Source organism: Diceros bicornis, chromosome 26 (genome assembly GCF_020826845.1).
Source record: "Diceros bicornis minor isolate mBicDic1 chromosome 26, mDicBic1.mat.cur, whole genome shotgun sequence".
NCBI classification, from domain to species: domain Eukaryota; kingdom Metazoa; phylum Chordata; class Mammalia; order Perissodactyla; family Rhinocerotidae; genus Diceros; species Diceros bicornis.
The window spans coordinates 31,000,429-31,020,299 of NC_080765.1; the positions used below are offsets into that span (position 1 = coordinate 31,000,429).

General features: G+C 45.9%; 1 protein-coding gene across 3 annotated transcripts in view; it reads left to right on the top strand.

The window, feature by feature from the left end:
• The window catches only part of EEF2K (eukaryotic elongation factor 2 kinase), a 59,044-nt gene that overhangs the window by 13,483 nt on the left and 25,690 nt on the right, over positions 1–19,871 (top strand). For all 3 annotated transcript variants that reach the window (XM_058569918.1, XM_058569916.1, XM_058569917.1), the window contains 3 exons: positions 1,140–1,461; positions 14,108–14,208; positions 17,865–17,925. In XM_058569918.1, coding sequence (XP_058425901.1) covers positions 1,216–1,461; positions 14,108–14,208; positions 17,865–17,925 — 408 coding nt within the window. In that variant the 5' untranslated portion in view covers positions 1,140–1,215. The remainder of the gene's footprint in view (positions 1–1,139; positions 1,462–14,107; positions 14,209–17,864; positions 17,926–19,871) is intronic.

Sequence of the window (19,871 nt, forward strand, 5' to 3'; positions counted from 1 at the left end):
GGTCTTTAATTTATTTCAATGTGTTTTGTTTTTCAGTATACAAGTCATGCATTTCTTTTGTTAAATTTATTCCCAAATATTTTATTCTTTTTGTTGCTGTTATAGAGGGAATTGTTTTCTTAATTTCATTTTTGGATTTTTCATTGCTAGTGTATAGAATTAGTATTAATTTTTCTATCCTACAGTCTTGCTGAACTCTGTCTTGACTATCTGTGCATATCTGTAAATCCAGAGACTCCCCTTTATTTATAAAAGTCACACAGCATTTCATGGTGTAGAGGAACTAATTTATATACCAGGCCTCCATTGATGGACATTGTGGGCTGTTACCGTCTTTTTGCTGTTACTGATTGTGCTGCAGAAAACACTCTTAGAGCCACTCATTCATTCCGGGGATGTGTATTGAGTACCTACCCTGTTGCCAGGCACTCTTTGAGGCACTGCAACTACACACAATAAAAAAATAAATGAGATGATTTCAACTTGGGAAAATATAAAGAAAATAAAACACAGTGATGTGCTGGGGAGTGGCTGGATGCACGTCTGAGAGGAGTCCTTTGAATTGAGGAGTCAGAGATTTCTCTAGAGAGGTGACTTTTGAGCTGGGATCCAAATGATGAGAAAGAACCCACTGTTGGAAGATTGGGAAGGTTGTTCCAGCCACAGGGAACAGCAAATACAAAGGCCCTGAGGTGGGAATGGGCTCGCTGTGTTCACAGAACAGAAAGACAGCCAGTGTGCCTGGAGAGCCACCAAGGCCTAGGAGAGGTGGGGAGGGGCCAGACTATCACAGGCCTTGTAGCCTTAAAAGGCATTTAGATTTTATTAAGAATGTAGAGAGAAGCCGCTGGAGTCTGTGACTTGATCTAATTTATGTTCTAAAAAGATCACTCCAGTTAAGAAGCATTTATTTTCCCTGCTCTGTTTCAAGTGCTGAGTTCTTCCAAGTGGAATGACAGGGTGGACCGGTTTGTACATTTAAGATGTTCCGAGATGCTGTCTGCCAAGTGCCTCCCCAAAAGATGGCTGTAGTCTTCCCTCTGAGGGCGCCAGCTCTTTTCGTCAGTGGCATTCGGGGTCAGGTGCCCAGTGAGCTCTCACCCCCTGGGCCTCAGCACCCATTCTTTTTCCTCCTGCAGGACCCTCACGGCTGCATTTGCCCGGTAACTCTGGCTGTACCGCCCACCCCGTGGGTAAGACGGGCGCCCCAGGAACATGGCAGACGAAGACCTCATCTTCCGCCTGGAGGGCGTTGATGGCGGCCAGACCTCCCGGGCTGGCCACGACGGTGATTCTGACGCAGACAGCGATGATGACGAAGGTTACTTCATCTGCCCTATCACCGATGACCCCGGGTCACACCAGAATGTCAATTCTAAGGTTAATAACTACTACAGCAACCTAATGAAAAGTGAGCAGTACAGCTCCAGCGGCTCACCTGCGAGCTCCTTCCATTTTAAGGTAAGTGGACCACCTACTCCACCTTCCCCACCTGGTGCACCTGTGCAAGGGTTGGGGAGCTGGGGTTGCTGGGTGGGGTTTTCCTGTTTCGAAACCCTGGAGAGCGCTCTGAAGTCTGGATCAGAGGATGTGCCTGTTAAGCTGGGAGGATTTTGTTGGTTTTAAAACAAGTTTCATTACTTGAAATCAGTGTTTTTTAAATAGCTGCTTGGGACCCACTCCTGGGTTGTAAAAACATTAATCAACTTTTTAAGAAATGAAACAGAACAGAATAGAATAGAAAATATTGGAGAACACTGCAAATTGTAACGATCTTATTTTGGGGAACATATGTACATACACATTCACGCACATAAATGTTGGGACCAATGGTTGTTAATGACCAACTTCTAATGACATACCAGTTGTTAAATACTTTTATTTCACCCCTGGTGTGTGTGCTTGTGGGCCCAGGGACATGATGTAAAATGTAGTTCTTCATGTGATTTGCAGTCAAAAAAGCCACTGTTTAGGGTTGAGCCTCCTTCTTCTGGATCGTGGAAAAGGGTACTTACTTACTGTGTTCATGCCATGGGAAAGCTGATCCAAAGGAGAGGGAGAAAGGCGAACGTTATTGGACTTTTGTGTAATAACTGGTGGTGAAAAAAATTAAAAATGCAGTACTGTTATCTTTATTTAATCCTCGCAAACAGTAAATATCTGTTAGTACTGGGAACAAAATGCCTATTACCACTTTGGGATTTGAAATTGAAACCATTCTTCTCTAACGTCAGAATTAATCTGTTTTTAGAAAATTAATAATTCTGGTTGTTAGTTGAATATTTTTTTCCTTTCAAGGCCAGAGTGCTAGCTTAAGTCTCTCTGGGTCAGGCAGCTCCAGAAATAGCCCTGTGGGTCCCCTCTGCAGTTGGGGGGCCCCTGAAGGGTCAGGTTGTGGCTTGCCCTGCTTTCCTGTCCTAAGGCAGCTCTGAGACACACACCCAGCCCCGTGGGAAGGGCGGGAGAGCAGCCTGGCGCTTCTGTCTGTTCATTTTAGGTCACGACGGCTCAAGGAAACGCTGATCCCTGCGGCATCCTGTACCCCTTGTGAGGGAATCCAGGTGCCAGAGGGGACTGGAGGGGTCAGGGCTCCTGAAACAGAGACCAGCTCACGCTGGCTCAAGGGAAAGAAGGAATTTATTGTAACAATCCGGGAGTATTTCTTGGGACCCAGGGGCAGAAATGTGTGGTCTCTCGGGACAGATCCAGGAACTGGAAGGCCACAGGACTGTCTCTCTCTGTCTCGTCTCTCAATCTCTCTTTGCCCATCCTATATTCTTCTCTGCCTCTCAGTCTACACAGTGGGAAAATAGACCCTCACAGCCCTAGAGTCTCCTCATTACAGATGGAACCATGTGCAAAGACAGATTTGACCCTCTCCATCCCAGTTGTGGGGGGAGAAAATCTGGTTGGCCCAGCCTGGGTCAGGCATCCTCCATCTCTGATCCAGTCAGTTCCAGCTAGGGCATAGGATGGGGCGGGGGGCGGGGTCTCACAGAAGAGGGGTTGCTCCCAGGGAAGGAGGATCCTAGTGGCCTCCTAGAGGGGCAGACCCCTCAGAAGAACTCTACCCACAGCTGCCTGTTCAGAGAAACCATGAGCTCGGTTGGGGCATTTTGGGAAACACTGAGTGGGCCCAGGAGCTGAAGGGTCTCAGACATGGGTAGACACAGTCTCTGACCACAAAATGAAGTACGGTGAAGCCTCTAGGGGAAACACAGATGGAGTGATCCAGTGGAGGGAGGTTTGTCTATAGGTATGGCTTTAGGATGTGAGCTTCATGAGGGCAGGACCCTATGGCCTATTCATCACTCATCCCCAGTGCCTAGAGCCATGCTGTACACACAGTAGGTGCTTCATTTGGAATCAGTGGGGGCATGGATGAATGCTGAACTCACTTCACTTCGGGGACTCTCTCTCTAAGGGACAGATAGACAGTATTTATGTAAAACATAAGCCCCTGTGGCCATTTGACAATAGTTATTAAAATAAAAAATATACCTCAGATGGCAATTCCTTCTCTGGAGGTTCATCCTCAGCCAAGTGTTCCCACTGCGGGTACTGTTGGCATTTTGAGAGAGAGAATTCTTTATTGGGTGGGACTGTCCCTTTTATTGTAGGATATTCAACATGTCTGACTCCTGCCCACTAAGTGCCATATTTGCCCCCTATTCATTATGACAGCCCAGAATGTTCCCTGCCATATATTTGCAAAGCACATGTGAGGGGATACTGCCCTCAGTTGAGAAGCAGTCCAGAAATATTTGTACAAGTCTTCGAATTTACGTATTCAAAGATGTGCTTTGTAGTATTGTTTGTAATAAAGAAAAAATGGGAGCAGCTCAAATGTCCATTATAGATCATGGTCCTAACAGAATGCTGTATTTACATTAAAACAAAGATGACGTTTCTATATTATGTGACTTGAAAACAGTGCCAAGATATATATATATGTATTTTATGGGAGGAAAACAAAATTCGTGAAAAGCTCTTGGGACAGTGTTGGTCCATAATAAGGACAAAAAATGTTAGCTATTTTTATTTTTATATGCTGTTAAGTAAAAAGGCAAGTTGAGGGGCCAGCTCGGTGGCATAGTGGTTAAGTTTGCAGACTCCGCTTCCGTGGCCTGGGGTTCGCGGGTTTGGATCCCGGGCGTGGACCGACACACTGGTCATCAAGCCATGCTGTGGCGGCGTCCCATATAAAGTAGAGGAAGATGGGCACGGATGTTAGCCCAGGGCTAATCTTCCTCACACACACACAAAAAAAAGGCAAATTGAAATATAATACGATCCCACGTTTATTCAAAAAACATATATATACACGTATATTAGTATTTGCATAGCAAAAACTGACAGAGGAATTTGCATCCAACAGTTAATGGTGATTCTTTCTGGGGGAGAGGGTACTGTTAAGGGGGACTTTGATTATCTACATTATCTATAGTTTTAAACATTTGGAACTTTTAAAACTACATATATGTGTTACTTGTGTGCAGAAAAAGATGTTTTTAGAAGAAAAATAAAGCAAAACAGCCAGCAAACAAACAAATCAATAAATAGCCCCTCCTTAAAACTCATATCGCTTCTAGAAGGCAAAGTTCAAAATCCTCACTGCAGAGGGAGCACTCGTGGTCCCCAGGGGCCCCTCTGGGCTCTGTTCACCCTGCACCTCTCCCTGCTCCTGGAATCGGCTTCGCTTTTCACGCCTCTGCCTGAAGCCTCTTTCAACTGATGTCTGTTAAAATGATCGTCCTGGCTCCCTCTGGACCCGACTTTTAAGACACCCCGCCCTGGCTATCTCCTCTGCATTCCCTGGGGCTCGTAGCAGACCTTTATGTGCGTGTGTCATTCTCTGATGTCGCTCTCTGTCTATGAGTCAGCCCCTGACTGCAAGGCTAGGGGCTGTGTCGAATTGCACTTCCCATTCCCTGTACGTGGTCCAATGGCTGTTTATGGACAAGCTGTAGCTCTTTGGTGCCCATGTCCTAGATAATCAAGAGCAGCCTCGGTGGGGTTCCTGTTGCCTGTGACTTCAGAGGGAGACAGCAGCTGGGTTTTCCAAACCTCACTCTTCCTGGCACTCGATAAACCTAACTTTTTTTTTTTAATTTACTGTTGCCATGGCAACCTGGGTTGTTTATCCAAAATGGCCACCTGGCGTTCCTCCAAGATGGCACCGCCCTGCAGGTACTGGGCCTGTATTGTGAACTGTGGAGGTCTGTCACTGTCTAGGTCATTGCCTTCTACCTGAGTTCCCCGGGGGATGGTGGCAGAATCATTCAGGGGCCCGCCTTCTTGATAGACTGTCAGGCAGCCAACCAAAGAATGTTTACAGAGTTTATCATAACGTGGGAAAGTGCTTCTGCTCTGGAGTTAAATTTAAACAGCAGAATATAGAGTATGATTATAACTCTGTAACACACACACACACACACACGTGCATGCACACACACACAGAGCAAAAGCTGGGGCGGAAGTACATCCACATGCTGACAGGGATTGACAGGATGAGGATTGATTACATTCCTTTTCTACTCCTCTGTCATTTCTGTATTTTCTAGAAGAAGCATCTGCAGCATATATGTTTTCAATTTTTTAATACAGTGGGCGGTTTCATTTTAAAAAAATGTTTTCCTGGTCTGGGAATACCTTGGGGAATCATCCTACATCAGGGCCACAGCAGCAAAGTGCGCGCCCTTAACCGCCAAGCCACGGGGCCGGCCCTAGCTGGTACCTTCTTGAGGAAAACTTTCATTGTTTCCTTTTTTTTCTGTTATGAACAGTGCTGTAATAAATCTCCTTATATCTATATCTCTATCTATATATATATATATCTCCAAGCAAGCTTTAAAATACGTATATTTTATAATATGTAAATAGTATATGTATACGGTAAGAAGAATTCAAACTATACATGGTGGACAGTGAAGAGTGAGCCTCTCGCCCACGTCTGATCCCTGTTTCCCTGGGGGCCTCGGGCTCTGTGGGTGGGGCAGGCGCTGCTCTACATGGTGACTTGGATCTCCTCACTTAATCTGCACAGCAGTCCCATGAGGGTTGGCGTTTTGACAGATAGTAAACCAGAGGCTCTGAGACCTTAATCACTCTCCCTGGTAAATGATGGGGCCGTGTTGAATCCAGACAATCTGGATTCAGAGTTGATGCTCTTCATGACTGCAGTATGTTGTCTCACTTATGTTGTTGTTTCTAATGGCTAATATCATGTTGTTGTCTGGAAGCACCATAGTACATTTAGCCAGCCCCTCATGGATGGGTGTGAAGGTGTTTCCAGACTTTTGCTACCACAAACAGCGCTTCCATAAGCATCCCTTTATGTGTGTCCTTGTGCCCATGCAGGGGTGCACCTGCCGGGTAAATCCCCAGAGGTAGAAAGGCTGGAGCAAACTGTTTGAGGATTTAAAACTCAGCTGAGCTGCTGATTGCCCTTCAAAGAGGTTGTACCAGAGTCCGTGCCCCCACAGTGCATGGGCATGCCTGCTTCCCACGCCCTTGCTGGCAGACTTTGGTGATTACATTCACACTTTCAACCTGCTGAGGGTGGCTCTGACAGCTTGGTCAAACGACAGCAATCGCCCCGGGGTGAGACCGAGGAGCCCGCGTCTGATGACTCATTGGGGAGAGAGACGTCCCTGCCCACCCGAGCCCCAGGAACCCCACGCTAGCAGCATTGGGCTTCTGCCCCTGCCCAGTGACCACAGGAAGCTCTGTGCATACCTAGAGGCGGTGACCGTCCTGCTGCTCTGCCCACTGCTCTGGGAATGCAGAATCGGAAAGGGAAGCATAGGCATCCTGGGTCCAGAAAGCTTTGGACCACCAGCAAGATAAGGGCCTGCTGGGCAGATTAAGGAAAAAGAGAGTGACGCTGGCACTGGGTGGGAAGGCCCAGTGACCTGGCGTCTGGAAAACAAGGGGAGGCTGAGGAGATTTGAGCCTGGCTACAGGGACTCATCTTTCTGCAGTATGTGCCTGTGCTAAAATCCTGAAATCCTTTGTGGAAATGTGCTGGGGGACAAGGGCTCCCTTTATTTAATTTTATTTTGTAAATGGTTTTTAGCAGCTTTATTGAAATATAATTCACATACCGTACAATTTACCCATTTAAAATGTACAATTCAGTGGCTTTTAGTATATTTGTAAAGTTATACATCCATATCACCACAATCAATTTTAGCCCATTTTCATTACCCTAAAAAGAAACCCCACACATCTTAGCCATCACCCCCCAGTATCCCCGTCCCACCCAGCCCTAGGCAACCACTCATCTACTTTCAGTCTCTATGGATTTGCCTTTTCTCGACATTTCGTGTAAGTAGGATTATAGAATATGTGGCCTTTTGTGACTAGCTTCTTTCACTTAGCATAGTGTTTTCAAGGCTCATCCGTGTTGAAGCATGTATCAGCAATTTAGTCCTTTTTATTGACGAATATGACTCCATTGTGTAGATATTGTCGGGGGAAGAGGGAGAATCTCCCTCTGCCCTTTTCCTTAAGGTTCTTATGGCTGGCCAAATAATTAACAAGACAGGTTAGCAGGAGAATATAATACCAAGTTGAATAACATGTATACATGGGAGAAAGCAGGGACACTGCATTTCTCAACCCAATAGCAGAAATTCTCGTCTTAAATACCATGTTCAGCCAATGACAAAGGAGGATGTTGGGGGTGGGGGGAGTCAGTTACAGGAGATTACCACTAAAGCACAGTAAACAAGAGTAAGGTTATTATGCAGATTTAAGGCCTCACCTTCCACATTGATAAGCCTCTAGAAATGAGGCCATCCCCCCCCTTCCCAAAACAGAGAGGGAGATACCTTTACAAATGGAGATTTCCCTTATAAATGTAAATGATTGTCTGGCAACTCCTCGCAGGGCCATCCAGAGAATGTGGCCAGAGAGACAGAACTTCTGATAAGAGGGGCTTGTTGGTGCCTTTCCTATTGTAACCTCCATCCTACATTATCTTTACAGCCATCATGATAGATCTGTTCCAGGAAGGAGCCACCATGTCAAATTCTTTAGGCAGTTAGTGGGGGAGGTCAAACGTCCCTAGAGAAAACAACCAAAGTAAAGAGATAGATTTCAGGGTGGCCAAATCTTGATCTCCCACAATATATATCACATTTTGTTTATCCATTCATCAGTTGATGTGCATTGGGGTTATTTCTCCTTTTTGGCTATTATGAGTAATGCTAACAAGTCTTTGTGTGGACGTGTTTTCATTTCTCTTGGGTGGATACTTAGGAGTGGAACTGCTGGGTCATATGGTAACTCTTCGTTTGGCCTACCTTCTTTTTGTTAAAAAGCAGGAAACGAGGGCTTGACAGGCTTGGTTTGAGCCCTGGGTCTGCCTTTTCCTGGTTGCTGTAGGTCTTTAGGCAAGTCACCTCCTTGTTCTCTGAGCCTCAGGTACATCAGTGGATGGGGAAACCATCCTACCTGTTCTTAACAAGCTTGTCATGAGGTGCAGGCCAGGATGCTGTCTGGGGAAGGGCTTCCAGGAGGCAAGGACATTGTCATCCCTAGGGAATGTTACTGCTTTGCTGGTTATTATTTCCATCCTTCTCATCCAGTCCCCTCTAGCCACAGCTCTTAATCCCACTGGTCAGGGGAGATCAGCCACAGCTACTATTTTTGACAAAGAGATTTCTTTAGGATTTTTAGCTATGTTTCTTTTACAATTATTTGTTTTATTGCTTATGGAAGTAATCTGTGTTCCTTGCAGAAAACAATGACAGTGCAGATATAATTGCTACTGAGGTCTTAGTATGTATTTCAGACTTCTATATTTCAGTATAAATATAGACATGAATAAATAGGGACCTTTTATTACAATATTAGGATCATGCTATATATGTTCTTCAGTAACCAGGTTTCCTCAGAAAACAGTAGATCATGCATATCTTTCCACATCGGTAAAATGAATCTAGTCCGTAGTTTTTTTAATGGCTCCATGGCAGCCCATTGTATGGATATACCATACTTTCTTTAAGCATTTCCTCTTGCTGGATGCTTAGGCAGTTTCAAGGTTTTTGCTGCTATATTCAGTGCTGGGTTCCATGGAAATTGCACGAAACCTCTAAATGCGTGTGGCCCAGAGTGGGGCAGCCACACAGCACTGTTGGCCTCTTCCCACCAGAAGTGTGAGTGTGCTTCCTCACTTCTTCCTGCTTCTTTTATTTGTCCTTGGGTGTGGTTTTAAGCCCTTTGCTCTTAGCCAGGAGGGGAGACTTAGAGCTCTAGTTCTTAAAGTCTATAGATAGAAGTTATGATGGGAAAAAACATATTTTATAACATCCACTGGGTGAATGTAACAGTTGATGTTTCAAGAAAGAGCCGTCACTGAGCTACTGGATGCTTCCTTGTAATGTCCGGCGGCTTTGATTGCTGTGATAAGGGCAATAGGAATAGTGACATAGCAACAGCAGCAACATCCTATGTGCCAAAGAAATTGCAAACACATTACCTGAACATCCGGCCTCAACTCCTGGCATATTCCAGGAAATTTATTATTATTATTTGATTTTTATTTATTTTTATTTTGCACTCTCAGACTTTGAAGAACCAAAGCCTTCCTGTTCTCTAGGCAGGGTTATGTTTTCCTTTTTATGAAACCTCCCAGACCTCCTGTTGTATGTAAGATCAATCAGCCCACTCAACAAGTGAGTTTTAGCTTCTTTAGAACTAGAGAATGTTAGAGCTGGCAGGGCCTAAAGAATCATCTAATAACCCAGTGATCTTTGTTTATTAACGTTGATTTACACATGCAATACCTGAAGACATTCTCATAGTAAAAAAAAAAAAAATGCAAACAATGTAGATAACGCTGCAGTCTCCTTGATCATCCTCTTCTCCTCTTCCCAGGGATAACCATTATATCCATTTGGTGTAAATTACTTTTCAGACCTTTTTTATGCATTTATATATAAATATACATTTATGCTTATCTACAGACACACACATCCTTAGAAATGCATGGTAGTGATTTGTGGGTTTCCTCAACCAGTAAATGGTGTCATACTGTTGCATTATTCAGCAACTTGCTTTCTTTCCCTAAACAGTAAGTCTTAGAGATTGTCCATGGCAGCACCTTGATCTTGTTAATGGCTGCATACGGGTATACCAAGTGTATGTAATCAGACCCCTGTGGACGGGCAGGTGGTTTGCAGTGCTTGACCGTTGTATAGCGTTATAAGCACTCACCATCTTTCGGCTGACTCACCTGGGCACACCTAGATAGGTGATCGGAATGGCTGGGGCGTAAGTCAGGGAAGGAGAAGGTTTAGCTGCTGGCAAACAGCTCTCCCAGGTAGCAGTACCTGCTTCCACTCCCCTCACAGTGTCACTTCCCAGGCCTCCATAAACATCTGCTTTTCCTGACCTGATGGCTAAACTAGTACCCCAGGGATTTTCAGCTCAGGCAGGAGTTGTTTACCTGTAGTGAACCCTGCGACCTCAGTGAGCCACTATTTCTGGTGGCAGCGTGTCTACCCCAAGTGTGGGGACCGGAAAAAAGTTGACCACTGGTCGTCAAAACATTCTTCACTGTCATTTGTAAACAAGGAAATGGAGGTTCCCACAGTTAGTCATCACTGGGTGGGAGCCAGAGTTGAGGGAACCGAATCTTAGTACAGGACTTTTTATATTGTGCTTTAAAAAAAAAGTCAATTGCGTTAAACCCACCTGTTGTGTGACATGCTTCTTTTCTGGGTTTGGAAAAAAAGGTAATTTTGACCCTCTGAAATAACATGCCCTCTAATTCTGAAATATTTTTTTCCTTGACTGCTTTTTTTGGTTGGTGCCACAGCATCTAGCCAGGAGGTAATTTCTGTTGATAATCCTCATAGAGTGGAGGGCCGCAGTCTTTGGTGGCTTAGGGAGCATATGAGTCACCTGTTGAGAGAGATGCAGTTGGAGAGCCAAGTGTCTCAGGCAGAGAACAGGGCTTCTGTCCAGACACCCTCAGAAGTGTAGCCTGCTGACTGCTCAGAAGACGGTAGCCTCCTTGACAGGTGGGGGTCAGAGGCCATCTGCCATTCACAGCAGCTGGAATACAAGAGGGACTGTGGTACTTTTTTGAAATTCAGAAAATGTTTTAGTTGTAAACGTGTCTGCTGAGGGGTTATTTATAACAGGGAAAAATCAGTGTCAAGCTCAAAGTCTAACAGTGGAGAACCATATGTGCATGGTTAAGTCAATAACGATAAACCCGTGCAGTTGATTATGATACAGCCGTTACAGCTAACTTCTGAATTCATGATGTCATGTTTGTGTTAAAAAACTTAAGTGATTTATTTGCTGCTTCTTGGAGTGTAACTTAGGAGAAACTTTTTGAAGGAGAACTCTAAATTTGTAACCTTTAAATGTGATCCAGCAATTACACTTCCAAGAATATGTCCTACGGAGATCTTGCACAAGTGCACTAAGATTTACATACGAGGATATTCACTTCAGCACTGTTTGTACTAGGAATTTTTGGAGAGAATCCAAATATCCATCAACTGAGATTAGAGAAATACCTAAGATACATTTATATGATTATATAATCTGACAATCATGGAAGGGAAATGAGATGACCCACCCTGTCTGTACGTATGACATGGAAAGACTGAGTCCAAGATCCTGTATTAAGTGGAGAAAAGTAAGATGCACAACAGAATGTGTGGCCTGTCCCATTGTTCTTAAATCTGTGTGTGTGATAACAATGCATAGGGAAAACTTGCGGAATATCTACATAAACCATCAGCTGTGGTTTTCAGTGGAATGGAAGTTAGAAAGGACTTCTGCTTTCTAGTTCAGAATTCTGTAGTGCTTGCAGTTTTTTACAATAAGCAGATCATACATTTAGAATCAGGGAAAAAATCAAGATCACTAAATAAAGTACCAAATCTCATTGACCCACAGTTCTGAAAGGCTGTAAATTACATTTACAGTGTGATTCCAGTCTTATAAAAAAATAGATAGAAAAGAATTAGTCCAGGGCTGGCCCAGTGGCACAAGCAGTTAAGTGCGCGTGCTCTGCTGCGGCAACCCAGGGTTTGCCGGTTCAGATCCTGGGCGCGCACCGACGCACCGCTTGTCAAGCCATGCTGTGGTGGCGTCCCATATAAAGTAGAGGAAGACGGGCATGGATGTTAGCCCAGGGCCAGTCTTCGTCAGCAAAAAAAAAAAAAAAAAAAAAAAAAAGAGGAGGATTGGCAGATGTTAGCTCAGGGCTGGTCTTCCTCAAAAAAAAAAAAAAAAAAAAGAGTCCAAAGCATTGATGATAGTTGCTCTGGGTAGATGGCATGTGGCAGATTTGAATTCTTTTGGTCTTCTGTATTTTCCAAGTGTTTTTATTCATGAATTTGCTTCTGAATTGGAAGAAAAAAATTATGGGCTTTATCTTTGGACTTTGCAGAGATTAGAAAGCCCCAGCGAGGAAGCCCTGGACCTTGAGAGTGTGTGTGCGTGTGTGTGTGTGTGTGTGTGTGTGTGTGTTTCTTGGAAGGCTCAGCTCCTCTGCCTTGCCTTCTCTGAGCAAGGTCCCAATGATGGGGCGCAGGCTGGGGGATTGGTGGGGGCCCTTGGAGTGCTGTCCTGTTTGGCCCCGAGTCCTTGGGAAACTGGGCTCCTGCAGAGGCTAGTCCGAGTGGCAGAGGGATACTATCAGGGGTGAGGAGGTCTGGAATTGCTCTCCCTCGAGTTCCTCCCATTTCAGAGCTGCTGTGGACCTGCTGTGCCCAGACAGCATCCAGCCCACCATCCAGGCCCCTTCCTGTGGCTCAGGCCTCTGGCCTGGCAGGAAGGTTTGGTCTCACCGATTCTGTAGAGGCTGCAGGGCAAAGGTTCAGTTTCTTCAGGAAAAGAGTGAAAGGGGCTTGCTACCCAGTGTGGGTGTCGGGGTGTTCGTTTGGAGGGGACAGGGAAGGATTCCACCTTGGGATTATAAAAGCAATGAAATAAGCTTTTTAAAACAAAAAATGGAGTTATACCATATTACTGTTGAGAAGCCTGCTCTCTTTTCTTCATAATATACCTTGGACATCTTTCCCAGTAAGTACCCAAAAAGCACTGGTTCTCAACAGGTTTTGAAAGTTTGGGGGGATGTTTTTGGTCATCACAGTGATGAAGGGGCACTACAGGCATTGATGTAGTTCTCCACAATGAATCATCCTGCCTCCCCAGGACCTTGGAACATCTCAGGGGAACCTGTTCATTATGAACTGAGCCCAGAGCTTAGCGCTGTGTTAATGTAAAGGCAACATTTCTTTTGCATAGTTTGATATACTCTGAGTTTAGGAAGGTTAGGTGGTCTGTGATTTTCATTTAGGGCAGTAAAATAGGTGTATTTATGATTTATACAATATTTATAAAAAGGTGCTGTTGGGCCTGATAGGGTGCAGAATTCTCACTGTGGAATCAGTGCAGCGTTTTGGAAGGGCTGTTAGCATTTTAAATGGATATAATCAAAATGTATTAACCAACCTCCACTGACAGACATTTGGGTTGAATTCAGTTTTGCACAATCACAATGACACCTCTTATATATATGTTTGCACACTTGTGTTTGTGTTTCTATAGGATACATTCCTAGATGTGGAGTGGCTGGGTCAGAATAAAGGAATGCATTGTTTTTTTCATTTTAGTGCATTGCCAGATTGCCTTTAGAAGAGGTTTATACCCATTGACTGTATGTGAGCGCATCGGTTTCCCCACACCCTGGCCAGCGCTTGCTATTAGTAGTTGTTAATATGTTTGCCAGTCTGAACAAGGTGGGATGGGGGAATGATATCTTATTTTCATTCTCAACTTTTTGATTACAAGGGAAGTGGTGTGTGTTTTCCTATCCATGTTATGTTTCTTCTTTGGTTTCACAGTTAGGACATGTCACTTCTGTCCACGGGAAGGCTGTGCCCAAGTGAGACCAAATAGGGTCTTTGGGAACTTTGTTCCTGAAAGGATAATAGATGGGAATATTTCTCTCGCACTGACGCTGTCTGCGCCCCCAGAGGTTGGGCACCCCTGGGAAATTGTAGGGTGGGAGGAGGCTGGGCTGCACTGTCCCCAAAGCCCTTGGTCTCATACCCCCCTTTGCCTTCTGCAGGAAGCCTGGAAGCATGCAATCGAGAAGGCCAAGCACATGCCTGACCCCTGGGCTGAGTTCCACCTGGAGGACATTGCCACGGAATGTGCCACGCGTCACAGGTCAGCAGCTTGTCTGGGGTTGCTGTGTGGCTCCAGGCCTCAAGGAGTACTTGGGGGTAGGGATCGAACTTCTCTTTACAATCAGCGGGGCCTAAGTACCCTTGGAGGTCAAGGGAAAGAGAATAATAATAATATCAGCCAATATTTGAGTGCTTATGCATGCACAAGGCACTGTGCATTATCTCATTTAATCCTCAGAGTGGTCCTATAAGGTGTGTATTGGGCAGACGAGGCTGAGCCATGCTGCAGTAACAAATACCCAGGGGCCTAGTGCAATAAAGATGTATTTCCCACTTATATAAAGTTGGGGGAGAATTGAGCCACTCTTCAGGGCAATGCGGGGGTCCAGGCTGCTTCCATCTTGCAGTTCCGTCATCTCAACACGTGACCCCCGCGGTTGCTACCAAAGGGAAAGAGAGAGCATGGAGGTAGGAGACCAGCTTTTCGATGCCTTGGCCCTGAGAAGATTCACAAAATGGAGCTGGGAGCGTCTAGATTTCCTCCTGGAAAAGGCAGAGGGAGGGAAGGCTGTTTTCAGGGGGTTACAGGAAGAATGAAAAGCAACAAAAACCACAAAACGCCAGCACTAACATAATAATAAGGATGACAGTGACGATGATGATGATGGCCCTTATTTATAGAATCTTCCACGTGCCAGGCACTGTTTTAAGCACTCTATGTGTATTTACTCATTAAAAAAAGCCTGAATCGTGTTGAGCATTTGGGACCCCTTTGAGAATCTGATGAGGGCCATCTCAGAAAGTTGCACACATCTGTCTAATTTTGCTCACAATTTTAGAGAACTCCTGGATCTGCCCTGGAGCCCGCACCCCTGTGCCGTGACCTCTGTAGACCCCTCCAGCTCTGAATCATTCAGGCCAACCCTCTCAGTTCCCTTGATTGCTCCAGGAGAGAGAGAGGTTTGCCCATGGTCACCCATGTAGTTAATAAGCTAACCTTCTGACTCTCAGTCCAGTGTCTTTGAATTAGTCAGAACTCTAGTTCAGATGCAAGTGACAGAAACCCAATTCACAGTGGCTTAAGCATAGAAGGGAATGTTTGGCTCAGGTATACAGGCTTCGGGCATGGCTGGTTCCAGATGCTCCAGGGATGCTTTTGGCTTTGACCTCAGATATACTCTCTTTTATCAGTGGCACAGATGGCCCCTGGGAGCCCCACATTTCATCTCATCCAATGGAAAAAGATCTTTTCTTTCTCAAATTTTTATAAAACAAAAGTTCTGTATTTGAATCTCATTGGCCTGGCTTTGGTTATATGCCCATGTCGGAACCAGTCATTGTGCCAGAGAGCTCTGCTCCTATTGGCCAGGTCTAGATCACATACAAGAAGACATAAGGTGCTGGGGGATCAGCTCCACCTAAACCACATATTCTGAGAATGGAGGATGGTGGTTCCCCAAAGGAAAATTGGGATGGCGGTGCTGTTGCTAGAAGAAGGGGGAGCAGATGCTAGGCAGGCAGAAACAGTGGAGCCTTCTCCACCTTTCTGCAACATGTTCCTGCAACGAGAAGATGGCTTAGAGCCTGGCATGCACCCCCCTCCCCACTGCTGGAGGCCCCCTTCCTCGCAGGCTCTGGGGTCTGTGCCTTCAGCCGAGGTCAGCATTGTGGGGGCCCCAGGGGGGCAAGGTTTGAACCCTGTTCCTTCCTGCCTATGAGGGCAACATGGTGGCTGGTTGGTAACAAATGGCAACACAGGGAGGTCTCTGGGAAAGCAGGACCCACATGCTGGGTTGGCTCTGTGTCTTGGAGCTCTGCAGATGGACCAGGAACCAGGAACCAGGCCAAACTGTGTTTATTTCCTGACTGAAGTGGCTGACTTCCCCTGCCCTGGCTGCTGGTGGAGGGAGGTTAGGCATTGATGGCTAGAACCCCCAGAGATTTCTAAACTGGAGAATCCCTCCTCTGTTCCTGGTTTTTAAGGAGCTCTGGTGCAAGACAGCCCTTATTAGGGCAGATTTCCTGTACCCAGGCTGGTTAAGAGCAAGGTTCTGGTTGAAACTGACCTGGGTTTGAATCTTGTCTCTCGGACGGGTTACTTCACCTGTCTGAGCCTCAGTTTCCGTATCTGGAAAGTGGGCACAATAATTGCACCGATCTCATAAGGCTGCTGAAGGTTGACTCAAGAGCTCCAATTAAGCACCCAGCATATAGCGAATGCTCTGGGAGCTTTGAGCAACTCTGACCTTTGTGATGTCAGTGGTTGTGAAGGACAAATAAGATCCTGCCGATGTCACATAACTCCTCCCTGCCCTGACTTCTGGGCCCCTCTTGGTTTTCAGTCTCTTGAAGGTGGGGGAGGACTATTTCCTTTATCTTTTTTTTTTTTTTTGTGAGGAAGATAAGCCCTGAGCTAACATCCCTGCCAATCCTTCTCTTTTTCTGCTGAAGAAGACTGGCCCTGGGCTAACATCCTTGCCCATCTTCCTCCACTTTACATGGGACGCCGCCACAGCATGGCCTGACAAGCTGCGCCCTCGGGATCCGAACCCGGGGCCGCCACCAGGGGAGCTTGCGCGCCTAACCTGGGCCGCCACCAGGGGAGCTTGCGCGCCTAACCACTACGCCATGGGGCTGGCCCCTATTTCCTTTATCTTGAGCTCTCCATAGTAATAATAATCATTGCTATTATTTGTTGAGCACAGTACTCTCCTCGGGCTGGTTGTGAGCAAGCTTGCAGCTCTGAGGAGCCTTCCTCCCTCTGGGCCTAGGGGAGGTTACCTGTCAGGCCTCTGCTTGTTTTTCTTAACGTTGGTTTCAGACTCTGAGAAACTCGTTCTCACGAGCTGGGAGCGTTCTGGAATCTGTCCCTGCTGCAGGGTGGGCCAGGGCGGCGTCTACTAGAGCTAAGAACACCTTAGCCCTGGGGGGGATGTTTTAGACTTGAGGGATTTACTGAGCTGAGGAGCTTTCTACCAGGCAAACCTGTTTGAGGCCCACCCAGGCCCAGGGGCAGATTGGCTCTGGGAGAGAGGATTCCTGGGAAAGGAGAGCTGGCAATGTTCTGGAGCCCTCTCCATCCCTCTCTGCCTTAGGTGTGCACCTGGCAGCCCCTTTCCTGGATGGACTCAGAGGCAGGACCCTCCCCCACCGCTGCCTGCACCTGGACAGTCTAGGAGACGTGCCCAGCTGGCTGGGCTGAGCCTCACACAGGTGCCTGGCAAGGTCAAGGGCGCTGCCGCCTCCCATCCTGGGACACGCTATTTGTTATGTAGACCAGTTATAATAAGGGTATTTATTTATTCAGTTGTCCATCCAACATGCATTTAGTAAGCATCCACACGCACCAAGCCCTGCAGTGAACAAGAGAGACATGGGTCTGCCTTTGTGGAGTTACAGTTCAGTGGGGAGCCAGACAGAGAACAAGCCTGCCCACAGCCCAGCAATTAGTGCTGGGGGGACGCAGTGGAGAGGGAACAGCTACCTTTGAGGAAAGGGAAGGAAGCCAGTGTGGTGGGGTCTTGGGAGGGAGGGAGAGTCCACAAACCCAACCCAGGAGGTTGGCTGGGCCTGCAGGTAGAGTGGGCTTGATCCCAAGGGCACTGGGGAACCCAGAAAAGCCTTTCACCTTTAGCTAGTGAGTGAGAGGATCAGGTTATGGAGGCTGCACCCTGGGTTGGGTTCTGGTCTCTGCAGGTACAACGCTGTTACTGGGGAGTGGCTGGAAGACGAAGTTCTGATCAAGATGGCGTCTCAGGTGAGCAGAGCCTCCAGCCCAGTGGAGACAGGGCTGAGTGGGGATTTTTCTCCAGGCGACTTCAGTCCCTGCTCCCTCCCTTCCACACCCACTTTATTTTTTTTTAACTTTGGAGGATTCTTTACCTTGTTATATATTTATTTTATTTTTTATAACAGCTTCATTGAGATGTAATTCACACACCATGCAACATACCCATTTGAAGTGTACAGTTCAGTGGTTTTAGTATAGTCACAGAGTTGTGCAACCATCACCATGATCGATTCCAGAACATTTTTACCATCTTCAAAAGAAACCCTCTGTGTACCCATTAGCAGTCAGTCCCCAGTTTCCTCCAACCCTAGGCAACCACTAATCTACCTTTTGTCTCTATAGATTTACCTATTCTGGGCATTTCATATATTAATCATATATCAAAAGATTCTTCTTGGCACTGTAGGAGAGGAAGAAATTTTCCTCTACCCTTCTAGGTTCTTTTGGCTGATCTAAGAATTAAATTGATATGAGATAGAATAACAGGAGAAAATCAAACAGAGTTTAATAACATGTATACATTGGAGAAACCCAGGAAAACTGAGTAACTCACTAAAATGGCTGAAGCCACCACCTTAAAACCATCTTCAGCTAAAGACTACACAGGATGTTGGGGATAGTGGTTTGGGACTTCAAAGGGGAAGAAAGCAATTCACATGGAGATGGAAAAGCAAATGTTTGGTAAGGAAATGTTTGCCATGCCTGCAGAGACAATGGGACATGGAGAGGACTTTGATGAAATGGGCCTTGCTAGGTTCCTCCCTGTCTACCACACCTAGTTCATATATTATACTATAGTTATCTATGGTGATACCTCCTTCCTGGAACAAGCCTTCTATCTTAAATTCTTTTAGGCAGTTAGGTGGAAGGTCCAAGTTTCTTCCTGAGGCTTTAATTGTTCTTAAAAATAATCGGGTCAGGGACCAGCCTGGTGGCGAAGTGGTTAAGTTTGCATGCTCTGCTTCCGTGGCCCAGGGTTCACAGGTTCGAATCCTGGGCATAGACCAACGCACCCCTCATCAAGCTGTGCTGTGGCAGCATCCCACATACAAAATAGAGGAAGATGGACACAGATGTTAGCTCTGGCCCAATCTTCCTCACCAAAAAAAAAAAAAAAAGTCAAGTCAAAGAGACACATTTTGGGGTAGCAAATTCTGCTCCCCTAGAGCACTCTTGTCAAAAATCAGTTGACCATAAATGTATATATCAGTTTTTGAAAATGGCAGGTTGTTAAATGAATTCAGTGGCTTACAATCAGCCTTTTGAAAAAAAGCAATAGACTAGAAAATAGAATACTACTTCCTTGCATAGTAAGGATAAGGATTGTTTTGTGAAACTTTTTTTAGTGTATCATGTACTCAGAAAAGTGTACAGCTTGATGAGTTTCACAACGTGAGCACACTGTGTAACCAGCACCCAGATCAAGACACACAAGATCCCCAGCACCCTCAGAAGCCCCCTCAGCCCCAGTCCCTACTACTTTACCCCTGAGGGTAAGCACCACCCTGAATTCTGTTGCCCTAGGTTAGTTTTGCCTATTTTTATACTCCATATAAATGGAGCCATACAGTGTAGATTCTTTTGAGTATGACTTCTTTTGCCCAACATTTTGTCCATGAGGTTTGTACATGTTTTGCTAGAACTAATTTGTTCATTCTCATTGCTGTATAGTATTTCATCCAACGAATAGACCTAATTAATTTATCCGTTATACTGTTGATAGACATTTAGGTTGTTTCTGCTTTTTTTCTGTTACAGACAGGGCTGCAAAGACATCCTTTGATGTACACTGTCTCCCCCACAACACCTCCATAACATCCGCCCCCAGGAGATCTTCCGCTCAGCTAGGGTTGTGGAATGGGCTGATCTCACTCCCGCAGCCTCCAGTCTGGCAGTTCTATCAGGCTTTGGTG